The 27925-nt window shown below is 40.4% G+C and overlaps 1 protein-coding gene across 1 annotated transcript in view; it reads left to right on the forward strand.

Moving 5' to 3' along the window:
* The first annotated feature begins 11595 nt into the window (after window positions 1-11595).
* LOC132380688 (deleted in malignant brain tumors 1 protein-like) overlaps window positions 11596-27925 on the forward strand; it is a 97140-nt gene continuing 80810 nt past the window's right edge. The window contains 4 exon segments of the mRNA XM_059949674.1: window positions 11596-11631; window positions 11963-12019; window positions 12541-12652; window positions 17677-17712. Coding sequence (XP_059805657.1) covers window positions 12622-12652; window positions 17677-17712 — 67 coding nt within the window. The 5' untranslated portion in view covers window positions 11596-11631; window positions 11963-12019; window positions 12541-12621.

Raw genomic sequence — 27925 nt, forward strand, 5'->3', positions numbered from 1 at the left:
GGAAGATTTGAGCTCCAACTTGGCTCAACTGACTGGTTAATTATCATATACCCTGTTTTTGTATTCTTTTTCACTATTAACACTTTAGTTAAGATTCATAAATATAATGCCTTTAATCAGATGCAGTGTGTTGTCTGCGATTTCTGTGCACTGAGTTGTAAACGGGTAGCAAATTACACAGCATCTACAATCACAGCGATTTAAGGGTGGACAAGCTGTCTCAGTCACACGGATTTGGCGGAACTGGAGAGTGACTTCCCCAGACTTACACATCTTAGGAAATCAATGGGATTTCATTTGTGAGGTTAACGTCCTAGATCGATTTACTTGGAATCTGTGCGATCGCCCTGAGAATCAATCCAGTTGGTTGCGAGTTTCAGCCTGCGTTAAACTATTGTCTGGGATAGTGATTAAGATTCGTGGCGATGGAAGCTGTGGGGTTGAGCAATGGTGCGATTCCACGGGGTTACCGGCATGAAATCGTGTGTATTGAGTGGGGTAGACATTCGCAGTCGCAAAGATTTTTTCCAGCATTATGAAATGTTCCGATCATGGAGCGGAAGTTTGTAAAAATGGCGGGCAAACTCTGTTTTAGTTCAGACAAGCGCTAACGGAACGGCAGAAGATCTGCCTAGATCTATTGTGACCCCGGGAAGGGCGAAGTCCTGGGCAGTCCATACTTTTCGGGTGGAAGAGAGTGTAGGCGAGCGTGCCGACACGGAAGCCGAGTGTCCCTCAGACTGAGTGCCGCAGTCGACTGAGGTGAATATTACTTTTGGAAGAATTGAGCTCTGACTCGTGCACATTTGGCTCTTTAATTATAATACACCATTTTTGACTTCTTCATTTCTTTACAAACCGTATAGTTAAGATTCATACACATATTTCCTTCAATCCCTTGCTATCTCTTGGCACCGAGTTGTAACAGGACAGCAAATTACACAGCATCCACACAAACTGGAGTTTGGGGTAGGACAGCCGTCTCAATCTGGTTTTGGCGGGACCGGTGACTGTACTCCCTTGACTTCTGCAGCCAAGGAAACCAGCCGGATTTTACAAGGAATGATGGAACAGGTTAGGACTGTATACTTCAGAACGTATAAGATTCAGAGGATAATTGAAATAATAAGGTGATTAGCTAGGCTAATTGCGAACATGTTATTTTTTCATAGTAGATGCGTGGAGTACAAACAGACTTAATGGTTTGAAGTTGAATAGTGAGAATTTTTAAGGGAACATGGGTGGGGAAACTTCTTCTCTCACAGAGCCATGAAAGTATGGAATGAACTTCCAGCACAGGTGGCCCGTGCGAGCTCGATTTTAAAGTTTAAGTAAAGTTTATATAGGGACATGGCATTTAGTTATATGAAAGCAAAGGTCCCGGAGCAAGTCGAATGGAGTAGGCAGTGTAAATGGTTTCGGAATTAATTCGATAGACCGAAAGGGCTGTTCCTTTAGAGTATTTCTCAATTCCTCCATGACTTTGGTTTGCTTAATGGGACATCAATACCAGCAAAAAGAGTCAACATGCATTATATTTTGGTGTTTTCTCTTTTGGATATGCTCACATTCGTATCAGTTTCTTTGCAATGTTTATTAAATTGATATATCCATTCAACGATCAGTTTGAAAATTGAATGTGTTTCATCTTGCAATGAGGTATACTTTAGGAAATCCATGTCTTTTCACAGATCTTCTGTAATGGTCCTCGAATCCACTCTTTGTCTGTTATTCGCAAATACCGAGTGCGTGTTCTTGTCAAGCGTACATAGGCTATGTGACCATCAGGAACGCGCAGCGAACATGTGACTAAAATAATAAATAAACGAATGGATAAATAAACAAGTACAGGAATAAATAAATATATACATAAATACATGGATTGATATACTTTAATGAATAATGAATAACTCGATAATTAATTAAATAAACAAAGAGACAAGCAGCCAAATATGCAATTGTGCATATACATGTACATCTTCGATAGCAAACTTGTTTTGATCTAAGTAGACTCGATATACATCACGGATCAGCCTTGTCCTACTGATCTACTTAAATGTGAAAATAAAGTGTATAGTATTCAATATCTATTAGCTTTCATCACGCAAATCGGAATATTTATACTATTGGCAACGACACTGCTTTCTAATTCACACAGTATTTCACTGCACATCTAATCACCCCAATAACTTCAATTAACATTATAATATTGTGGCTTTGCTCTATTTGTCAAATATTGATTTCGTTCCCGCTTCAATGAGTCTATGGTCCAAACTACTTCATCATACCAGATATAATTGGAGAAATATTTATTTGAAATACTCGACAAGCGTGACACATGCTGTTAGTCGGAGACACTTAATAATTAATACTATAATTGTAATCATCATCATTATCATTATTATCATCATCATTACCACTATCATCAGCAGCAACAGAACAGAAAGTGTGACAATAGGGGTCTGCTGAATCAAATGGCTCTAATAAAGTGTTACGTACTCGTGACACATGACAGTGGTGCCCTTGTCATGTGACTGGGGTTGAAGCTGTACTGGACTTGAGGTGATGGTCTTGTAATGGTGGAATGACGTCATTTTCCCGCCAGTAGAGATCATGTGATGGGTTTTTTTTACAGGTTATAAAAGGTAGACCCCACCCTGTGAGGAGGGGCAGTTCGTGGCTGGATTTGCCAAGTTGACTTCATGCCACTGCGTGTTTGAAGTGATGACGCAGTTTAGTTGAAGGATGAAGTTTTTATTTAATGCCTAAAGTTTAAAAGGTTAATGCCAACAGGTTCTTTATGATTCTGTTAGTTTGAGAATTAAAGGAGAGTGAAGATTCAAAGGTTGGAAGTTAAAGATCGAGGAGAATCGCTTTCTACGGTGAAACGGGGGCGACCTTTGTTTGATCCTTATTTGGAAGAATTTCGTTGACTATCTTCGTGTTAATCCCTAGGTTTACCTAGAAAGGATTGAAGGTAGTGGAGAAGGAAAGGTCAGTGCCTTTAAGCCGTTCTGTTTCGTAAATTCTTCGTGGGAATTTCGACGTCGGGAATCGAAGCAAGCGACGTGAAAGAGAACTTAAATCGTCCTGTAAAGTCTCTCCTTTTAAATGGACTGTGAGCATATCGAACTTTTGGCAATATCACTTTAAGAACTGTTTTGGAATATCACTTCAAAGAACTGTTTTGGGAATATCACTTTACGAACTGTTTGAACAGCCGCTCAGCAGCTGTTTCCGGTTACGGTAGTGTTTGTTTACTTTTGGGGGGTTTGTTTTCTGTGTTTAATAAACGTGTTCTTTTATTATAAGAAACCCTTGCCGAACTCATATATTTATTGTTGCCTGAATACGTAACAAAAGCAACAGAAGAGTATCAATGGGAATGAAGCTCCGCCAAAGTTATCAGGTCACTGAGTGATAGCAGTTAGAGAGTGACGAGATCGAACAGGAGCCTTGGCAAAATTAGGTGGGAGTTGCGCATTGCAGAGCATTTGAACGTTGTCAGTATATCAGACTGACAGTAACTCCACTCCAAGAAAAAAAAATCAAGCTTGAGATGGTATTTGTTTATGTAGCGTTACAGCGCGAAGTAGGCCCTTCCAGATCTTTCTTCTGTTTCCTGCTACTTCTACCGTGAGATCTAAGACGTGAAGAGTTAAAGGTGTTTCTTCTCTAGAAATGTGATTGAACTGCTGGTAAGTTGAAGCATGATTTGGGATACAAATATAATAAAGAATGAAAAAAAAAACGTCCTTGTTGCTTGTTTCCAACGTGGAATTAATTAAGAATGCATTTCAGCTGTTGCTTTTGCAAAAAAAAAAACTTATTTTCTACCTCTTAGTTCAGTGCTTCTAAAGTTTCAACAGATTGTTCGTTCGCAAGGTTAGTGACTTTTTATTCGAAAATAATATATAAACTTTTTTTCCATTAATTTTGTATCTGTGTGCTAATAGAGCTATTTTTGGTCTATAAGTTGCTTGCAGTCATACAAAAATTCGAAACAAAAGCAAAACATTCCTTTGGCCTTACTCGATAATGCCGGCTGGACTGGGTTCGTCCCTTCTGCTCTGGTTTTATCCATATTAATCTGAAAGTGTCCTATCGAAGAACGTGTCCAAGCGGCTATTTACAAGACAGAGTCCTTTTAAGGAGTGGGTTCCTTTTTGAATACACTCCCATCACCTTAAATCATTCCACCTTCGCGTTAAATCTATGCTTTCCTAATTTAAATCTAGCTAAGATAGAATTTGTCAACTGTGTTCACGAACATTTCCTTAATCAGTACGTATAAGACAAATGGAGAGAATTTGCGAAACTTGACTTTCTGTGTGGGTATAAGACAAAACCGATGTGAGAAACGTGTGTGGTGGAACATTTTGGATCGAGTGACCTTAATACCATTACATTCCAAGTAAATATGCAAGAAAGATAGTTCTGCTGCACGCTTTAAGTTTCTAAATTCAAGAAAGATAGATTTTCATGGTAACGGCAAGGATATAATGACAGATGTGAATTTGGAAAGCTGTTTTCTTGCAAGTGTGTACTTGGTAAGTGGAAGTTCTTCAAGTATGAGATTTTGAGAGTCAACAATTATATACATGGACATTTCAGATTACAGGTAAAGATAGCAGGTCGATGAAACATGCTATTTTTAAGATATTATGGATGCATTGGTCATGACCTTTCAGGAATCACTTGACACTGGCATGTCCCCAGACGAGTGGATTCACTACGCTTTTGAAGAAGGAAGGCAGATGAAAGGAAATTATTGGCCAGTTAGATTAATCTCAGTGTTTGGGGAAGTATTGGAGCCTGTTATTAAGGTTGAGGTTTCGGGGTTCTTGGAGACCAGTGTAAAATAATTCACAGTAATCATAGTTTCTGTGAAGGAAAATTTTAGCTGACATATCTATTAGAGTGTTTTGAGGAAGTAACAAGCAGGATGGAAAAAGGCAAGGAAGTGGATGTCATTTACTTGGATTTTCAGAAGACATTTGGTAAGGAGACATACAAGGCTGCTTAATTAATTAAAAGGTTATGGCGTTACATGAACAATACTCGCAAGAATAGAACAATGGCTGACAGCCAGCGGGCAGCAAATGGATATTAAGGGGACATTTCTGATTTGCTGCCAGTGACCCACCGTTTTCCTCTGCAGGGGGTCAGCCACTTTAAAGATTGTTTTTCGATGAATTTGATATTGGATTTGATCGCTTTGCTGCAAAGCTTGAGAATGATACGAAGTGGAAGGGTAGGTACTGCTGAGGAAGCAAATTGATTGCATCTGGACAGAAAATTTGGATGATTGTGCAAAAATGTGGTTGGTGGAATACAGGTTTGGGAATGAGACGACAATACATTTTGATGAAAGGAACCATATTGTGGGTTATTATTTACTCGTGGAGAATGATCAAAGATCAGAGGTGCAGATGGGCTTAGAAGTTCTTTTGTAAAACTCCCAGAAGGTTACTTTACAGGTTGAGTCTATGGTGAAGAAGGCAAATGCCAAGATGACATTTATTTCGAGGGGGATAGAATAGAAAAGCAAAGAGACAATGTGGAGGCTTCATAAGACACTAATCAGGCCGCACTTGGAGAGGCTCTATGTCTCAGATATAATGTGGTTTTTGGAGAGAGTCCAGATGAGGTTCTCGAGAATGATTCCAAGGCTGAAGGGTTTAACCTATCAGGAATATTTAGTACATTTAGCACTGTACTCGCTGGAATATAGAAGAAAGGGATCGGACTTTATTGAAACATAGCGAATGTTGAAAGCACTGGACAGTGTGGATGTGGAAAGGATGCTTTCATTTGTGGGATTATTTTGAACGATAGAGCACAACAACAAATCTGTTCAGCGAGCTGATAGAAAAGAGGTAAGAATGATTTAAAAAAAAATCAGAGGGCAGTGTGTCTATGGACTGCTCTGTCACAGACTGCAGCTGAGGCCAAGTCTGTGGGTATATATAAGGTGGAAGCAGATAGTTCTCTGATCAGTCAGGGCTGAAAAGGATATGGCGATGGTGAGGATGGCGAGGATGAGTGGCATCCGTGACCATTCATGATGGAATAGCGTAGGCTCGATCGTCGGAATGGCTTAAATCCACTCCCATGTCTTACTGTCTGATAATTTTCAAGAGATCTTGAGGAGTATGAGACTTCTGCATAGCAGGTATAGGCAGAAAGGAACAAAGGAGGCACTTATCAAATATAAGAAATGCAAGAAAGCATTTCAGTAAGAATTCAGGAAGGCTAAAGGAAGAAATGAGCTTACACCTCCAGAGAACGAGAGTAGAATTCAAAGACATTCAACAAACTTAAGAGCAAACGGATACCAAAGGAAAAAAAAAAGATCCATGAGAAGATCAGAATGGTAATCCATGCATGAAGCCAAATGATATAGGGTGATCTGAATCTGTTTTTTACTTTATTTACTTGGGAGACGAGCACAGTTTTTATAGAAAGGTAACAAATTAGCAGCGAGATCATGGGACTTATACAGATTATAGTGGAAGCGATGTTTGCTGTCTTGAGTCATATTCGGGTGGATAAATCTGGAGCCTGATAACGTGTTTCCTCGGATCGTGTGGGAGATAAGCACGGATATTGCAGTGGTTCTAGCAGATACTTAAATCGTCCTTAGCGACAGGTGTGGCGCCGGAGGATTGGAGACAAAGTTCTTCCGCTGTTTACGAAAAACACTATAAAGAAATCAGGAATGTATAGGCCAGTGAGCCTGATATCAGTAGAAGGAGAGTTATTGGCTGGTATTCTACAGGTCCAGATCTATGACTATTTGGATAGACAAGGAATGATTAATTAGAGCCAACATCGTTTTATGCTGCGAAGTTCCTTCCAAACGAATCTTACAGAGTTTTTTGAGGAGGTTACTTGGAATGTTGATGCAAGCAAGACTTGGACTAAGAATTGGACAACATTCAACTAAGAATGTTGAAAAGGTCCCGCATGGGAGATTAGTCAAAAAGGTTCAGTCGCTTTGTATTCAAAATGAGATAGTAAATTGGATTAGACAATTATAATGTGTGAGAAACCAGAGACTGTTACCTTTCTGACTGTAGGAAGACTTCTTAGATATGCATCTGGAACACATGTAAAAAATGGGCTACGGAAATGGCAGGTGGAATTTAATGCAGACAACTGCGAGATGTCGGAGTTCGGTTATCTAAAAAAAAGAAAAGAAAAACATAAGTTTCATCAACCCCGATCCTCTCGACATGTATAAAACCAAAAAAAAGAAAAAAAAAAGAGAAATAGGTTTGGAAAAGGACAGATTACATCATATGAAAATATTGAATAAATATCCTCCGAGTCTTTACAAATTTAGTTGAAGGATCATATATAACACTTCTAATTTTTCCAACTTTAAACATAACATAGTTTGAGAGAACCAATGAAATATGGTAGAGGCATTAATCTATTTCCAGTTCAACAAAATAGATCTTTTAGCCATTAATGTAGGATATGCAATCATTCAACGAGCTGAAGGATTCATCCATGTTGGAAAAATTAGAAGGGTTATATATGATCCTTCTACTAAGATGTCTTTCTAACTCTAGTCTTCACATGCGCAGCCTTCTTCTCATGGACCTTTTCGGTAACCTCCAAAAAAACTCTACAGATTTGATTAGACATCACCTACCAAGCAGGAGCGACAATATGTCAATTATTCTCAGTCATGTGTGGCAATACAAATAATTATATACTGTGCCAGTTACAATCACTTCCGCTAATTTACCCACGACTTAAGTCGTGTTCGTCGGCCTATAATTTCTCTGTTTAATTTTAACTTAAGTGTTCTTACTGCACCTTCCCCTTTTCTTCTGAAATCTACTTAACGGAACATTAGCCATCTTCCAATCCTCCATCACCTCATGTGAGCTGGACATTTTAAATAACCATTCCAATAACGTGGCTATTGGGAGAATTAGGACTGACACATCAACAGAGAGTCACTGGGGAGGTGTTCACAGATTTTCGATAGATGTATTGTTTACTTTGACATTTTAGACGCCTTGAAGGCGTGGGTTGGATGTCCTGTTCTTCTTCCTCGCTGTGTTGCGCTCTTTGTGTAAAGTTAATCTGTGAGAAAGTTCATGGATGAAAAATTGATGAGAATAATAAGAGAGGAAGAGGGAGTGAGAGGCAGAAAGAAACGAATATCGTAGATCACCCTTGTGAAAGTAACCAAGCCAAGTCAACTCTAATTGACGAGAAACTTTGCAGAGAGTATAGGGGGGAAAAACCCAAATATGACATTTGTTTTAAAGGCTGAAGGATGCGGAATGTCTAAATAATGATCCATTGAAACAGGAAGATATGAACTTAGGGCTTGAAGACATGAATGTTAATTTAAAGTTATATCCGGATTTCAGCTAAAACATGAGGTACAAAACGAAATATAGAATATAAATGTGTGAATTTTAATCGGAGCTTCATTTCAGGCAAACAGATTTACAGCCTCACCCTGTTACCGCAATTTTTGGTTTACCAATGATAGAGTCAATTCATTCAGCTCGTTGGATGATTGCATATCTATCATATTTCATTGGTTCTCTCAAACTATATTATGCTTAAAGTTGGATGTGCATCGTCTGTTTTCCCGTGCACCTTCGTCAGCATGGACGAGTTCGGACGAAGGATTTATTTCGATACTATAACTCTGTGACTCTGCACGCGCAGGGCTTGATCGTGCTCTGAGAAATATTCAGTGAGTGAAAGAAGTAAGGCAATCAATCAATCAATCAATTAATTAATTAATTAACCAACCGCTCTATTTATTTATTTTTTTATTGATTGGAGAGCTGCTATGGAGAATCCGTTCAGCCAATATTCTATACCTCAATGAAATGTTAGTATAAAGGAACGGGCAGACTCATGGGAATGCGGAAGTTGAAACGTAGCGTACTGGACTACAAGTAACTGATGGGGAAATTTATGTATCAGCATCATTTGAAGAGGTAAATTAAAGTTTATGGTTTCGAGTAGGGTCCTTCAGTTTAATTGAACATATTGAGGAGAGATAGCCCGTGCAAGTAAGTGAAAGATGTTTTCTGAATGAAAAGTTGGAAAGAGGTAGGTTGATCTCGGACAAGTGCGGTCTATTAGAACTTGGAGATCGGGGGTGGGGGGGGGGGCGGAGGAAAAATGGAAATAGCAACAAACCCAACTGCAATTTTGGTGCGGTAATTTTTTTTCAAATCTAGTTTTAGGGCTAAAATTAAAGATTTACAATAATATGAGTCACTGCCAGCTGTTCAGATCTTTTGCAACACTTCTACTATTTTTGAAATGATGCTTCATTTATTTCTCTAGGTTCCTCTTTCTGATCTGCTGACCTTAGAGAAACGAGAGCGAAGCAATTTCCCGAGTTCAGACTCTTGTGGACAGCAAACATGACTTGCTGGTTATTGATACTCAACTTAGGTAACTGAAATGATTCTCTGTCAAACAATCCCTTCAATGAATGGTGGCAGGCTACCGCATTAACAGCAGTAAGAAGCAATTTGCAGTGTCTTATGGCAGGGGATTGGAAGAAAAGAAATTTGTTTGCCTGAAATGAAGGTCCGAATAAAATTTAAACATTTATGTTCTATTTTATTTCGTTTGTACTTCACGTTGTAGCTAAAATTCGAATATAACTTTTAATTAGTATCAGCCCTCCAAGCCCTGTGGTTCGTACCTTCTGGTCTGTTTCCCGTACATCTTCGACAGCATGAACGAGTTAGTCCGAAGGATTTGTTTCGATACCCTAACTCTGTGACTCTGCACGCGCAGGCTTGACCACTGGTAGGGCTTGATCGTGCTCTGAGAAATGTTCAGTGAGTGAAAGAAATAAAGCAATTACTCAGTCAATTAATCAATCAATCAATTAATTAATTAATTTGATTAATTAACCGTTCCATTTACTTTTTTTTTATTGATTGGAGAGCCGCTATGGAGAATCCGTTCAGCCAATATTCTATACCTCAGTGAAATGTTAGTATAAAAGATGGGACAGACTCATGGGAATGCGGAAGTTGAAACGTAGCGTACCGGATTACAAGTAACTGATGGGGAAATTTATGTATCAGCATCATTTGAAGAGATAAATTAAAGTTTATGGTTTCGAGTAGGGTCCTTCATTTTATTTGAACATATTGAGGAGAGATACCCCGTGCAAGTAAGTGAAAGATGTTTTCTGAATGAAAAGTTGGAAAGAGGTAGGTTGATCTCGGTCAAGTTCGGTGTATTAGAACTTGGAGATCGGGTGGGGGGGGGGAAGAAAAGATGGAAATAGCAACAAACCCAAATGCAATTTTGGTGCCCTATTTTTTTTAAAAAACGCTAGTTTTAGGGATAAAATTAAATATTTACAATAATATGAGTCACTGCCAGCTGTCCAGATCTTTTGCAACACTTCTACTATTTTTGAAATGATGCTTCATTTATTTCTCTAGGTTCCACTTTCTGATCTGCTGACCTTAGAGAAACGAGAGCGAAGCAATTTCCCGAGTTCAGACTCTTGTTGACAGCAAACATGACTTGCTGGTTATTGATACTCATCTTAGGTAACTGAAATGATTTTCTGACAAACAATCCCTTCAATGAATGGTGACAGGCTACCGCATTAACAGCAGTAAGAAGTAGGTTGCAGTGTCTTATGGCAGGGGATCGGAAGAAAAGAAATCTGTTCACCTGAAATGAAGCTCCGAATAAAATTTAAACATTTGTGTTCTATTTTATTTCGTTTGTACTTCACGTTTTAGCTAAAATTCGAATATAACTTTTAATTAATATCAGCCCTTCAAGCCCTGGGGTTCGTATCTTCTGGTCTGTTTCCCGTACATCTTCGTCAGCATGAACGAGTTAGACCGAAGGATTTGTTTCGATACTCCAACTCTGTGACTCTACACGCGCAGGCTTGACCACCGGGAGGGCATGATCGTGGACTGGGAAAGACTCAGTGAGTGAAAGAAGTAAGGGTATCGTTATTAATTAGAGAGCCGCTACGGAGAATCCGATTAGACAACATTTTATAATTCAATAGAAATGTTAATATAAAAGAAAGGGCAGACCCGTGGGGTTGCAGATGTTGAAACCTAGAGTATTGGATTACGGGTAACTAATTGGGAAATTTATGTGTCATGCAGCATTTTTGGAGGAAAACGAAAATTTAAGGTTTCATGTAGAGCCCTTCATGTTAATTGAAAACATTGAGGAGACATACCCTGTGGAAATAACTGAAATGTGTGTTCTGAATGTAAAATTGGAAAGAGGTAGGCTGATCTCGGTCAGGTGCAGTGTATTAGAACGTGGAGATTGGAGGGGGGTGTGGTGAAGGAAATTATGGAAATAGCAACAGACCCAACTGTACTTTCGGTGCGGTAAAAAAAGAAAGAAAATCTAGTTTTAGGGCTAAAATTAAAGACTTACCATAATATGAGTCACCACCAGCTGTTCAGAACTTTTACAACACTTCTATTCTTTTTGAAATGATACATCATTTACTTCTCTCGGTTCCTCATTCTGATCTGCTGACTGTTTATAAAGGAGTGGGAAGCATTTTCCTGAGTTCAGACTCTCGTGGACAGCAAAACATGAGATAGTGGTTAACGATACTCATCACAGGTAACTGAAACGATTCTCTGTAAAACCATCCCTTTAAAGAATGGTGGCAGGCTACCACATTAACAGCAGTAAGAAGCAGGTTGCAGTGTCTTATGGAAGGGTTTCGGAAGAAAAAAAATCTGTTTGGCTGAAATGAAGCTCCGACTAAAATTCAAACATTTATATTCTATTTTATTTCGTTTGTTTTTCACGTTTTAGCTAAATTCCGAATATAACTTTTAATTAATATCAGTGCCTTCAAGCCCTGGGGTTTGTATCTTCTGGTCTGTTTCCCGTACATCTTCCACAGGATTTGTTTCGATACTCTAACTCTGTTACTCTACACGCGCAGGCTTGACCACGGGGAGGGCATGATCGTGGACTGGGAAAGATTCAGTGAGTGAAAGAAGTAAGGATATCGTTATTAATTGGAGAGCCGCTGCGGAGAGTCTGGTCAGACAGCATTTTATACTTCAATAGAAATGTTAATATAAAAGAAAGGGCAGACCCGTGTGATTGCAGATGGTGAAACCTAGAGTACTGGATTACGGGTAACTAATGGGGAAATTTATGTGTCAAGCAGCATTTGTCGAAGAAAACGAAAGTTTAAGGTTTCGAGTCGAGCCCTTCATGTTAATTGAAAATATTGAGGAGACATAGCCTGTGCAAATAAGTGAAATGTGTGTTCTGAATGAAAACTCGGAAAGAGCTAGGTTGATCTCGGTCAGGTGCAGTGTATTAGAACGTGTAGATGGGGATGTGGGTGAAGGAAATTATGGAAATAGCACAAGACCAAACTGCACTTTTGGAAAGAAAAACTAGTTGTAGGGCTAAAATTAAAGACTTAGATTAACATGAGTCACTGCCAGCTGTTCAGATCTTTTACAACACTTCTACACTTTTAAAATGATACTTTATTTGCTTCTCTAGGTTCCTCCTTCTGATCTGCTGACTGTTTCTAAAGGAGAGGGAAGCAATTTCCTGAGTTCAGAAACTTGTGGACAGTAAAACATGACTTACATGTTAACGATACTGACCTTAGGTAAGTGAAACGATTCTCTGTTAAACAATCCCTTCAATGCATGCTACCGCATTAGCAGCAGGAAGAAGCAGGCTGCAGTGTCGTATGGCTGAGGAACAGAAGAAAAATGCTCCATCGACCTGCGCGTGGATTCATCTTGACGATTGAGCAGGCCATGAACAGACATGACGGAGTGGGAGTGGTCTGTGGAATTGAAGTGTGTGACCACAGGGAGATCCTCCTCCTCCCACCCTGTCAGATACCTAGACTATTCCGCCTCCCACCCTGCCTCCTGTAAAACTGCTATCCCTTTCTCTCAATTCCTCCGCTTCCGCCACATCTGCTCTCAGGATGAAGCCTTTCATTCTAGGACAAAAGTCTTCCTTTTTTATGGAAGGTGCTTCCCTTCGTCCACTATCAACTCTGCCCTCCATTGCGTCTCCCGTATTTCACGCACCTCTGCCCTCACCCCATACCCCCGCCAGCCCACCAGGGATAGAGTCCACCTGGTCCTCACCTGTCACTCTACCAGCCGACCGATCCAACGTATAATCCTCCGTAACTTCCGCCACATTCTACCTGATCCCACCACCAGCCACATCTTCCTCTCCCCCCTCCCACTCGCGGCTTTCCGCAGGGATCGCTCCCTACGCGACTCCCTTGTCCATTCATTCCCCTCATCCCTCCCCACCGTACTCCCTCTGGACATTCATCCCTGCAAACGGAAGAAGTGCTACACCTGCCCCCACAATTCTCCTCTCACAAACATCCTAGGCCCCAGACAGTCCTTTCAGGTGAGGCACCACTTCACCTGCGAGTCAACTGGGGTGATATACTGTATCCGGTGCTCCCGATGTGGCCATTTATACATTGGGGAGACCCGCCGCAGACTGGGAGACCGTTTCGCCGAACACCGGCGTTCAGTCCTCCAGCGGTGGGGGGGATCTCCCTGTGTCCACGCACTTCAATTCCACAGATCACTCCCACTCCGACATGTTTGTTCATGGCCTCCTCTACCGTCAAGATGAGGCCACACGCAGGTCAATGGAGCAATACCTTATCTCCCGCCTAGGTAACCTCATTCATGACGGCATGATCATCCAACTCACTGACCTCCGTTCATACCCCTGCCCCCTCCACTTACCCCTATCCCTATCTATTATTTTAGTCTGGTTCTCGTTCTCTCTCTTGTTTCCCCTTCACTATAATCTCCCCCCAGCCCTACCTTTCTTTCTCTTTTATTTCCCCATAATTCTCCACCTTCACCCGAGCTCATTTCCCTCCAGCCTATCACTTCTTAGCTCACTACTTCATACATCCCCCCACTTCTCTTCCCCCTTCGACCATCCCATGTTACTTCACACCTGATGAAGGGTTTTGGACCGAAACGTCGTCACTACCTCCTCCCATAGATGCTGTCTGGCCTGCTGAGTTCTGCCAGCATTTTGTGTTTTTATTTATTTCCAGCATCTGCAAATCCACTCGTGCTGTTACAGGGAAAGATTGAATAGGTTGGGACTTTATTCCTTGGAGCATAGAAGAATGAGGGGAGACTTGATAGAGGTATATAACATTATGATGGGTATCGATAGAGTGAATGTCAGCAGGCTTTTCGCACTGAGACTAGGGGAGAAAAAAGAGGAGATGGGTTAAGAGTGAAAGGGGTAATGTTCAAAGGGAACATTCGCGGGGGAGGGGGTTCTTCTTCACACAGAGTGGTGGGAGTGTGGGATGAGCTGCTAGATGAAGTGGTAAATGTGGGCTCACTTTTAACATTTAAAAAAAAGTTGGACAAGTACGTGGATGAGAGGGGTATGGAGAGATATGGTGCAGGTGCAGGTCAGTGGGACTAGGCAGAAAAATGGTTCGGCACAGCCAAGAAGCGCCAAAAGGCCTGTGTCTGTGCTGTAATTTTCTATGGTTCGATGGTTGTGTGTTTAAGATTGCGTTAAACCATAGTCCAGGATAGCGATTAAGGTTTATGGCTATGGATGCTGTGGGTTGCAGCGATTGTGCGAATCCACGGGGTTATCGACAAGAATGCGTGTGTATTGAGTGGGGTAGACATTGATAGTACCAATGAATTGTTAATTCGGAGTTTAAGTACTGTTCATATCATTAGGAAATGTTCCGATCATGGACCGGATGTGTGACAAAAAGGCGGGCAAACTTGTTTTAGTTCAGACTAGCGCTAATGTAACGGCAGTGGATCTGCGGGGTACTATTGAGACCCCGGTAGGGACGACGTCGTGGGCTGTCCATACTTTTCGGGTGGAAGAGAGTGTCGGCAAGCGTGCCGACACGGAAGCCGAGTTTCCAGCAGATCGAATGCCGCAGTCCACTGAGGTGAATATTACTTTTGGAAGACTCGGACTCTAACTTGTGCACATTTGGCTTTTTAATTATAACACACCATTTTTGCCATTTTCTTTTCTTTAAAAAGCCATTACTTAAGATTCATACACATATCTCCTTCAATCGTTTGCAGTCTGCTATCTGCTATCTCTTGGCACCGAGTTGTAACAGGGTAGAAAAATACGCAGCGTCCACACAAACTGGGGTTTGGGGTTGGTGAGCCGTCTCAATCTGGTTTTCGCGGGACCGGTGTCAGTATTCCCTCGATTTATGCAGCCAAGCGAAGCAGCCCGATTTCACAAGGAAAGATTGAATAGGTTAGTACTCTATTCTTCAGAAGGTATGAGATTCAGAGGAGATTTGAAATAATAAGGTGATTAGGTAGGGAAATACGACCAAGTGTTTTTTCGTAGTAGATGGGTGAGAGTACAACCAGACTTCATGGCTTAAAGTTCAATGGTGAGATATTTTAATGGAATATGTGTGGGGAAACTTCTTCACTTAGAGTCATGAACGTATAGAATGAACTGCCAGCACAAGTGGCCCGTGCGAGCTTGATTTTAACGTTAAAGATAAATTGATACAGGGACATGGCCTTTAGTTATATGAAAGGCAAAGGTCTCGGTGCAAGAGCTGAATGAAGTAGGCAGTGTAAAAGGTTTTGGAATTAATTCGATTGACCGAAGGGACTGTTGCTGAGGTGTATTTCTCAATAACTCCATGACTTTGCTTTGCTGAACTGGACATCAATGCCAGCATAAAGAGACAAGATGCATTATATGTTGATGTTTTCTCTTCTGTATATGCTCACATTTGTATCGGTTTCTTTTCACTATTTATTAAATTGATGTGTCCATTCAACAATCAGCTTTAAAAGTGAATGTATTTCATTTTGTCAATGAAGTATACTTTAAGAAATTCATGTCTTTTCACAGATCTCCTGTAATGGTCCTCGAATCCCTGCTTTGTCTATTATTTGCATATACCGCGTGCATGTTCTTGTCAAACGTAAATAGACACTGTGGCCATCAGGAACGCGCACCGAACATGTGACTTGTTTCAAATCCAATTGCTGCATATTCTCCATCACTTCGCAACAACCAATGCTATTTACTCTTTGATATGTGGCTGTCATTTATACGTACCGCAATCTGGATTTCAATATTTATTTCAATAGAATAAATAATCAAATAAGGTCGGAGGTAAATAAGTAAACTAAGAAAAAGTATACGATCACATACACAGGCAATTGAATGAATGAACAAATAAACAAAAAATAATAAATAAGCGAATGAATAAATAAACCAGAAGAGGAATAGATAAATTAATATATACTTAAATAAACAGATGGATAGGCGTTAATAACCAATAAATAAACGGATAATTAATTAAATAAACAAAGAAACAAGCAGGACATAGGGAAGTGTGCATATAAACGGACATCGATCGCAAACTGATCTAATGATCTACTTAAATATGGATATAAAGTATATGGTATTTAACATCTATTGGCTTAAATCACGCAAGTCGGAACATTTATATTACTGGCAACCAACACTGCTTTCTATATCACACAATATTTCACTGAACATCTAATCACCCCAATAACTTCAATCAACATTATAGTATTGTTTCTTTGCTCTATTTGTTCGATATTGATTTCGTTCCACTTGAATGAGGCTGTGTTCCAAACTACTTCATCATACAATATATAATTAGAGAATTGGTAATTTGAAATACCCGACAAGCATTAAACTATAACTGTAATCATCATCATCATCATTATCACAACCATCATCATCAGTAACATTTCATATCCGTGCCATGAGCTTGGAAATCATGTTCTCACATCTCAGACACTTCGTGAGAACAGAAAGTTAAACAACAGGGTGACTGCTGAAGCAAATGGTTCTTATAGAGCAACAGTAGGGTATCAGTGAGAATGAAGCTTAGCCAATGCTATCAGGTGTTGATTGGTAGCAGTTAGAGAGTGAGGACATCGAATAAGAGCCTTGGTTAAATTAGGTGTGAGTTGCGCATTGCAGAGCAGTTGAACCATATCGGTATAACAAGCTGAAAGTAACTCCACTCGGAGAAAAAACATCAATCTTGAGATGGTATTTGTTTATTTAGTGTGACAGCGCGAAGTAGGCCCTTCCAGATCTTCGGAAAACGGTGCGTCAGCAATCTATCAGAAATCAAATTATCACTAACATCACCACAGGTCAAATTACAATGACCAATTAAATTAGCAGTGTAAGTATTACAGCTGGACGTATGACAGTAACCGAAAAATTAAGTTATTGAATTTGTTAATATCAATACCGCGTCTGTAAGGCTTTAGAGTGCCCAGATGCAAGCTCAGATGCAGTTCCCCAGTCCTCTGATAGGCATTATTGTGAGAATACTGATCAGATATCTGCTTCGTCTCTGCCATCCTCCCAGCATACTTAAATCCTTCTTCTATTTCCTGCTAGTTCTACTGTGAGATCTAAGACGTGAACAGTTAACTGTATTTCTTCTCCAAAAGACGTGACTGAACTGCTGATAAGTTGAAGAATGATATGGGATACAAATATATGAAATAAAAAAAAACCTTCCTTGTTTTCAATGTGAAATTAATTAAGAATTAATTTCAGCTGTTGCTTTTGCAAATAAAACAAAAACTTATTTTCTTCTTCTTGTTTCAGTGCTTCTAAAGGTTCAAGAGAATGTTCATTCGCAAGGTTAGTGACATTTTTTCGAAAATAACACACACACACACACACACACACACACACACACACACACACACACACACACACACACACACACACACACACTCCAACATATAGCCTATCAGATGCGGTTAAATGTATTGTTCATTCATGGTGTGAATATTCGATTTGATTATGTCAAAGATAAAGCTATTTCCAGTAACTCACTCTCTCTCTCTCTCTCTCTCTCTCTCCCCTCTTCCTCTCCCTCCCCTCCCCTCCCTCTCCCTCCCCTCTCCCCTCTTCTCCCCCTCTCCCTCTCCCCCTCTGTCCTTTTTGAATCCACTCCCATCGCCTTAAATCTATGTCTTCCTAATTTAAATCTAGCTAGGTTAGAGTTTGTCAACAGTGTTCACGAACATTTCCTTAATCAGCACGTAGAAGTCAAAACGAGAGAATGTGCGAAACTTTAACTTTAGTGTGGGTATAAGATAGGACAGGTGTTAGAAGCTTGTGTGGTAGTACACTTTGGATCTCGTGACCATACTGCAATTACTTTCAAAGTAAATATGCAAGAAAGGCAGTTCTGTTCCACGCGTTGAGATTCTAAAATCAAGAAAGGGACATATCAGCGAGGATAGAATGACTGATGTGAATTTAGAAAGCTGTTTTCTAGCAAATGTATACTTGGATAAGTGTGGGTTCTTCAAGTATGATCTTTTGAGAGTTAACAATTATATACATTGGACTTTCAAGATAATATGTAAATATAGCAGGTGTATGCAACGCTAATTTTTCAGATATTACGGATGCCTTGGTCATGATCATTCAAGAATCACTTGACACTGGCATGGTCCCAGAGGACTGGATTCACTCCGCTGTATAAGAAGGGAGGAGGGCAGAAAAAGGAAATTATTGGCCAGTTAAATTAATCTCAGTGGTTGGGAAATTGTTGGAGCCTGTTAATATGTTGAGGTTTAGGGGTTCTTGGAGACCAGTGAAAACAGTAATAATGGCTTCTGTGAAGGAAAATTTTAGCTGACAAATCTGTTGGAGTTCTTTGAGGAAGTAACAAGCAAGATGGACAAAGGAGATGCCCTAGATGTCATTAACTTGGATTTTCAGAAGACATTTCATAAGGAGACATACGAGGCTGCTTAACTAATTAAACTTTTATGGCGTTACATGAAAAATACGAGCAAGAATAGAATAATGGCTGATAGCCAGGAAGAAACAAATAGATATTACAGGGAGCATTTCTCGTTTGCCGCCAGTGACCCACGGTATTCCTCTGTATGGGCCAGCCACTTTACAGATTGTTTTTCGATGAATTTGATAATGTATTCGATCGCTTTGTGGCAAAGCTTGAGGATGACACGAAGTGGAAGGGTAGGTACTGCTGAGGAAACAAATTGTTTGCAGCTCGACTTAGTCAGTTTGGATGATTGTGCAAAAATGTGGCTGGTGGAATAGAGTGTTTGGAATTATACGATAATACATTTTGATGAAAGGAACAATAGTGTGGACTATCATATAATCGTGGAGAATGTTCAAATATCAGAGGTGCAACAGGCTTAGGAGTTCTTGTGTAAAACTCCCGGAAGGTTAATTTACATGTTGAGGCTAAGGCAAATACCAAGTTGACATTTATTTCGAGGGGTATAGCAGAGAAAACCAAATAGATAATGCCGAGGCTTCATAAGACACTAGACAGGCCGTCCTTGGAGAGGCTCCATGTCTCAGAAATAATGCGTTGTTTTCGGAGAAAGTTCAGATGAGGTTCGCGAGAATGATTCTCGGACTGTAGGGCCTAACATATCAGGAGCGTTTTGTAGATTTAGGCCTGCGCTCGCTGGAATATAGAAGAAAGCGAACGAATCTCATTGACACACAGCGAATGTTGAAAACACTAGACAGTGTGGATGTGGAGAGGATGCTTCCAGTAGTGGGGTTATCCTGAACAACAGGGCACAACTGCAAATTTGTTCAATGACCTGATAGAACAGAGGTAAGAATAATTATTTTTTATCCAGAGTGGAGTGTATATATAGAGTGTTCTGCCACAGACTGCGGTGGAGGTCAAATCCGTGGGTATATATAAGGAGGAGGCTGGTAGTTTCTGATCGGTCAGGGCTTCAAAGGATATGGCGAGTGGTTAACTCTGAGCTTGAGTGGCATCCGTGATAATCCATGATGGGATAGCGCAGGGTCGATCATCTGAATGGCTTAATTCCGCACCTGTGTCTTACAGTCTTATGATTTTCAAAATATATTGAGGAATATAAGCCTTCTGCATAGCAGGTATAGGCAGAAATGAACAAACGAGAGACTTACCGAATATAAGAAATGCAAGAGAACATTTCAGTAAGAATTAAGGACGGCTAAAGGAAGAAATGAGTTTACACCTCCGGAGAAGGAAATGAGATTCCAAAGGCATTCACAAGCATATTAAGAGCAAACGGATACCAAGGGACAAAATTGGTCCATGAGAAAATCAGAATGGTAATCCATGCATGGAGCCAAATGATATCGGGTGATCTGAAACTGAATTCTACAACTTTATTTACTTGGGAGACGAACACAGTTTCTATATAAAGGTAGCAAATTAGCAGCGAGATCATGGGACTTATACAGATTATAGTGGAGGTGATGTTTGCTGTCTTGAGTCATATTCGGGTGGATAAATCCCAAGAGCCTGACAACGTGTTTCCTCGGATCGTGTGGGAGATAAGCATGCATATTGTAGTGGTTCTAGCAGAGATACTTAAATCTTCCTTAGCGACAGGTGTGGACCCTTTGGATTGGAGACAAAGTTCTTCCGCTGTTTACGAAAAACACTAAAAAGAAATCAGGAATTTATAGGCCGGTGAGCCTGCTATCAGTAGAAGGAGAGTGATTGGCTAGTATTCTACAGGACCAGATATATGAGTATTTGGATAGACAAGGAATGATTAATTATAGCAAGTATCGCTTCATGCTTCGAAGTTCCTTCCGAACGAATCTTATAGAGTGTTTTTTTGAGGAAGTTACTTGGAAAGTTGATGCAAACAAGACAGTGGATGTTGGCTACTTCGACTCCAGTAGGAATGTTGAAAAGGTCCCGCTTGGGAGGTTAGTCAAGAAGGTTCAGTCGCTTTGCATTCAAAATGAGGTAGTAAATGGGATTAGACAATAATATCCTGTGAGAAAACCGAGACTGGTAGTACGTTGTTGCCTCTCTGACTGGAGAAAGACTTCTCAGATTTGCATATGCATCTGGACCAGCTGTAAAAAACAATGGGCTAAGTGAATGACATGTGGAATTTAATGCAGACAAGTGCGAGGTTTTGTACTTCGGTTGGAGCAACCAGGCAGTCTTTACAAAATGAGCAGTGGGGCACTGAAGAATTCTATGGAACAGAGGTATCTGCGAATACAGGTCCAGAATTCATTGAAAGTGACGTCACAGGTTGACTGGTTCGGTAAGAAACCATGGCAGATTCGACTTCGGAAATCCAACTACTGAATGCAGGAAATGGGGTGTTATGTTGAAGTAGTGGGCATTGGTTACTTACCTGGAGGAAAGTTGTAAATAAGCCTGACAAGGAACAGCGAAGTTGGCACGTCTGGAGGGCTTGAGTGTTTAGAAAAGACTGAATAGGTAAGGACTTTATTCCTTCGACAGTATAAGATTAAAGGCAGATTTGAAAGAGGTTTACAAAATTATAAGGATTATTGTTGCGGTTAATGCAAACAGGCATATTTCACAGAGTTTGGATCGGACTGGTTTCATAACTCTATAAACAGAATTGTGTCCTGAATATAATTTTATATCCAGCCAATTATATATCTAATTTAGTCTTTTTTAACATTTTCGCTGAAGCACGCATGCACAAGTACAAACATGCTCATGCATACGCGTGCGCATGTGCATTGTCACAAACCGTTTCTACCTCTCTATGTTCTCTCATGTAAGCAGATAGGAACAGCGAGCGAGAGTGAAAGAGAGCGAGATATAAACAGAGGAAGAGGGAGAGGGAGGGGGAGGGAGGGAGGTGGGGGGAGAGAGAGGGGGGAGTGAGAGAGGGGGTAAAGCTTTCTTTTTATTACCTGTTTGTGATTCGAGCAGGTTGATCCTCCGAATATCAGAAAATTTCAATTTCCCGCCATTTGCATATACTTGAATCTACTACCTGCTAGTACCAACGACATTGAATGCACTCACACATTCTGGTTCTGTTCCTTTATGTTCAAGTATTTTGCAAATCTTTAAAATCCTCTGGCAGAATCTTATCATCCAATTTATAGCTCACACTGTCTGTGCTCCAGCAGAAATCTCGGAGGCACTTCCCGGTTGGCCACACATCCTGAAATGAAAGCATCCCTCTTAGTCTTTGATATCTCTCAATTTAACTTTCCTTAGCTCACGCTTCAATGTCACTTTCTGACCAGACGTCTAGCGATGCGTGCCTGTGACACAGTGTCCAAGAGTCACCGAAAAGCATAGCACGTGAGCAGACCCTTCGGTCCCACTGGAGCATGCAGAGCCAATTGAACTGCCTATTCCCATTGACATGCACGGTGTCTATAACCTTCTATACATCTACTATCTATGTACATATCCAAACTTCTAATAAGCGCTGCAGTCGTGCACCACTTGCGCAGGCAGCTCGTTTGACATTCTCACAACCCTCTCACAACCAAAGAAGTTTTAAACATTTCACCTTTTATATTTAACCCATGATCTCTCGTCGTAGTCCCACCCAATCTACAATGGGAAATGTTCTGCTTGCATTCGCCCTACTTATACCTTATATTTTCTATACCTCTATCAAATCTCTTCCCAATTTACTACGATCAAAATTAAAAAAAAACTCCGAAGCTATTCCATCATTCCTTATGAGAAAGATCCTCCATTTCCGACAGCTTACTTGTGAATTTTCTCTGTTGTCTTTTAATATTATTCACAGGTTTTCTGTAGGCAGGTCACCAATTTTTCAAATTCGACCTCTCCAGTGTCTTATACAACTTGAACGTAACATCCTAGCTGCTATTCTCAGTACTTTAATTTATGAAGGACAATCTGCTGAAAGCTTTCATTTCGACGCCATCAACCTGTGCTGCCAACTTTAATGAATGATGGACCTGCATTCCCCAATTCCCTACTGTCTACCGTTCACTGTGTGAAACTTACCGTGCTTGAGACCCTTCGTCAGGACCGGCAAAAAAGATGAGAAGTCAGCCATTCATCTTTCCACGTCTATTGAAATACACATGAATCTCGTCCTACACAATACATTCCAATAACAGTCATGCTACTGACGTCAGCATCATTGATTATTAATTTCCTGGTTAATGTTGAGAGTGTTTCATAAACAACGGGAAAAATGTATTTCTTCCAATGTTCCGCTACATCACACGTCGCTAAGGGTTATTCAAATATCCTTGCTAGAGCCCCGACATTTTCTACATTTGCCTTGTGTCATGTTCTGGGGATTTATCCAACCTAATTTGCCTCAGGACATCAACCACCTTCTCCTCTGTCATCTGTATAGGCCCCGTGAGGTCGATGCAATTTTGCCTCTTTTCTAAATACTCTAAATCCATCTCCTAAGTAAATAAGAATGAAAAACACAAATTAAGATCTCCCCATCTCCTTTGATTCCATGCATCGAAAACATTTCTGATCTTCCAGTAGAACACGTTTCCTTTGCAATTCTCTTGCTATTAACGTATCTGTAAAATTGCTCAGTATTCTGTTTCGCTCTGTCTTTTAGCCCTCCCGATTCGTTTGAAAGCGTTTTCTTTTATTTCGTATCATATATAAACATTTGTTATGCTTACTTATACCCGCTATGCACCTGCTTTGCTGTCTTAGCCAGAGCCTCAATATTCCTTGAAAATCATGGGTTCCTACACCGGTTATCTTTACCCTTTATTCTGAAAGACAAATACAAGCTTTGCACTCTCAAAGTGTAATTTTGAAAGCCTTCCACCTTAAGTACACCGTTGCCAGACCAATAACGATAGCAGTAAAATTGGACTTTCTTTAAATTCGAATCTCAACTCTTGGACCAGAGCTATCGTTTGCTCATTTACTTTGAAGATAATAACATTTTGATCACTGGATACAAAGTGTACCACGGCACATACATCTGACTACTATTTCAGGATTCATATTGTATACATTTCTTCGACATTAAATTGAACCTATAACAAACTTATATTTTTCCTAACAGTCTGTGATGTCTGCAAGTTTATTCCCTTAAATCCCTCCGACTGTTGTGAGGCCTGCAATACAGTCCCATTCACGTCGTTATACATTTTTTATTACTCGGTGCATTCCATAATGCCTCACAAGACGAGTGCAATATTCTGTCTTGACAGAGTACTGTCGTGAATATTTTCGATGAGAGCCCCCTTTCATTAAATCCTAAAGATTTGTACCGTTAAGGCAAGGAATCCCAGGAATATTGGGGTGCCAGTTCTGGCCTTTTCAGCAGACACGTCGACGTAATGTCTACAATATCATACTTCTGTTTGTTGATCCATGTCCTGTGGTCATCTATCTTTCATAGGATTTCGCTGGCACTGAAACATACGCAGCTTAAGGAATTTGCGCACAATGCTTATCCTATAATTACCTGACATTGACTGAGGTCTTAGCCACATCTGTCTCAACAAGCTCCCCACTAACTGGATGAACTCAGCAGGTCAGGCAGCATCCATTGAAATGAGCAATCAACATTCGTCAGGTCTCGGCCCGAAACGTTGAATGCTCATTTCAACGGATGCTGCCCGACCTGCTGAGTTCATCCAGCTTTTGTGCGTGCTGATTTGACCACAGCATCTGCAGTGTACTTTGTAATTACTCAGCATTAACTGTTCTGCTACTTCAGTTTGCACCCCGTAGAGCTCAAATTTAAAGCCCCGCATTCCACCATATGTATCCTTTAAATTCAGTTGGAATTTGCTTTAGATGGAGCTTCGTTTCCAATTTCATGCGGATAAGCGTTTTATTTCTGGATGTTCCGGATGCGTGCAACAGTTGCGTAAAGTTATTGGAAGGTATACCAAGGGGCCAGATTCATAAATATTTGGAAAGACATAGACTGATTAAGGATAGGCAGCGTGGCCTAAGCATATATCGTTTTCTAAGGAAGTCACCAGGAAAGTGGATGAAGTTAAGGCAGTAGAAAATGTCTCCATGGACTCTAGCAAGGCATGTGACAGGGTCACGCACGGGCGATTGGTCATAGCGATTCAGTCTCTTGGTATTCAAGTTGACGCGATAAATTACATTAGCTATTGGCTTTGTGACAGAAGCAAGAGACTAGCATTAGGTTTTCTTTCCTCTCTGAGTAGAGTCCTGCGCCGCAGGGATCTGTGCTGGATCCGTTGTTGTCATCTATACCACGTGGGCGATAATGTAATTAACTGGATAGGCAAATTTGCGGATGGCCACATCGTTTGGTGTGTAGTGGACAGCAAGGAAGGCTATATGGCTTTCAGAGGGAACTTAAACACCTGCAAAAAGGCGCTGCTAATTGCGTAGAACCTTATTGATTGTGGTAGAATAAAGGGATATGCGAATACAGGTACATAATTAGTTTCAAGTGGCGACACAGCTTGGTCCGGTCGTAAAGAAAAGGATTGGCACATTAGCCTTTACATATCAGTGTATTCAGGACAGGAGTTTGGGTGATATGGTGAAGTTGTTTATGTCTTAAGGAGGTCTATTTTGGAATATGTGGCACGTTGTTCGTTACCTGCGAACAAGAAAGATGTAAATAAGGTTGAAGGAGTACAAAGAAACTTTACAAGGGCACATCCGCGTCTGGAGGACCTAAGGTATAATGAAATATTGAATTGGATGGGCCTACATTCCTTAGAATATAGAAGATTATGAGAAAATTGGATAGATGTATACACAAATATGAGGGGTAGAGAGAGGGTAAATGCAATCCGAGGTTGGGTGGGAAACCAACCAGAGGTCATTGGTAAAGGGAAAACAGTGAAAACTTAAGTGAAACATGATAGGCGAATTCTTCACTTCGTGGGGCATCGGTGTGAAATGAGCTGCCAGGCAAGTGGTGCATGCGAGCTCGATTTCAGCTTTTAAGCGAAAATTGTATAGGTACATGAACTATATATTTGATAAGGGCTATGGTTCCGGCGCAGGCCGATTGGGGAAATGTTTCGACATGGACTACATGGACCGAAGAGCCTGTTTCAGAGCTGTACCTCAATGACTCTTGACATTAAAATCCGGTTTTGTCTGTGTAAGTGTTTGTCTCGCCAGAGAACAAACAAACAAAGAACAAAAAAAAAACCTAACATGTTGGTTTCTGGAAGAATTGAACCCTCCTGTCCACGCTATTGGAACATAAAATGAGTACATTTTCAACAATTCTACCAAGTCATCTATTAAGCGTTACTTAGATTTTCACTTTTATTGTTAAAGCTTCGTCAAAGAATGGCCACATCTTTTTCATATGCGTGATGACAGCTGTAATGTACTTGTGGATCTGTGAACCACACTAATAATTCCATAGCTTCTCTTTTGGGAGGGAAATTTAAATGGAGAGAATTGGATCCCAGTGTGTGGTACACATGTGGGACACGTCGTCAAAGGCAGCTGTGAAGTCCAATTCAGTTGATATATTTAAGGCAGAAGTTGATAGATTCTGAATTAGTCAGAACATGAAATACGGGGATAAGACAGGAGATTGAGGCTAAGTGGGTAAATGGATCAGCCATGATGAAATAGCAGAGTAGTCCCGATGGGTCAAGTTGAGTTTTAATACAGTCAAGACCTCCCCTTATTAATGTCCTTCAATTCCTTGCTCACACTGTACATGTTGATTCCAAGAAACTTTTTGCACTTATTTGAGCCACTCCAATTTACACCTTCAAAATCATGTTGTACCCTAATTGTCTAATGCATTGCTTTCGTATAGAAGCATCAAGCATCGAATAAATGCACCGACGTAACATCAAATGAGAACTAGAACGATTGTCCCACGAGTTATCAGTTGATATGGTCAAAGTTTCACCTGTAGTCCTCAATGCACAGCATTTCTAATACACATACGTAATACCTGCTTCTAAAGAGAAAATGAAATGACCAATCTCGGGGAGAAATTTAATGAAAAACATTCATTAAATGTTTCTTTAAATCTGAGGTACCTCAGATATTTCCTAATAAGTAATACACCCTTTCATCACACTTTTATACTTCAGAACGCTTCAGAAAGTACAGGCCCAGAAGGTCGGCACGGCCTATATTTCCCCTACGGGTTACAACAATATCCATTGCTGCAATTCATAACAGGAAATTAATAAAATAAATTACTTTCACAGAAATGTATCAATAGGTAGTAACTGAAAGTTTACGGATCTCTGGGGCACTCATAAGAAAGAATGGTGTATTGCACCACTTCAAGGAGCAGATTGGCTAAAATACTTTGGAAATTGGAATTATTACCAATGCATATACCGTATGATCCAGATCAATTATCTAAGTGGGATTGCAGAAGAACCTTCCCAGATACAGCAAAACGGATGCTTTCAAGATTCAGAAGGATCTTAAACATAGAACATAGAATAGAATCTTGATCTACTGTGTGTGGGGGCCTAGAAATGGTAAAATAAGTTTATGTTCAGATTATTTTGAGGAGAAGGAAAATGGAGGTTATATTTTTATTGTGCTCTGTAGCTCTATGCCTGCGCGAAATTGCGCAGTCGCTTTCCTGTATTTTGATTCTAGAATCTAGATTCTAGAGCATTAGGGCATAGAGTAATCGAAAATAACAACACATAATCAGTCCTTTTTGCCCATCTAGTCCATGTCAAGAACATATAAGCTTCCTACTTTCATCGACATGCACCAGGGCTATTGCTTTCCACACGCCTGCTATCCACGAATTCCGCATACTATTAGCTCTGTCAAAAATCCTCCCAATTTTCTACGTTCTGTGGAATACAGTCCTAACCTATTCAATAGAACCATTGAACCATAGAACATTACAGCACAGAAACAGCCCTTATACCCTTTCTTGCTGTGCCGAATCATTTTTCTGCCTAGTCCCAGTGACTTACCCCTCCATACACCCCCATCCTTATTTCCTTATAATATTTCCTTATAACAGACGTCTTTCAAACATGGCACCATCCTTGCAAATTTCTCTGTACTCGAATCTTATTTACATCTTTCCATTCAATTAGTGACTAAGACTGCACATTAACTCCAAAATAGGCCTCA

Source organism: Hypanus sabinus, chromosome 24 (genome assembly GCF_030144855.1).
Source record: "Hypanus sabinus isolate sHypSab1 chromosome 24, sHypSab1.hap1, whole genome shotgun sequence".
Lineage (NCBI taxonomy): Eukaryota > Metazoa > Chordata > Chondrichthyes > Myliobatiformes > Dasyatidae > Hypanus > Hypanus sabinus.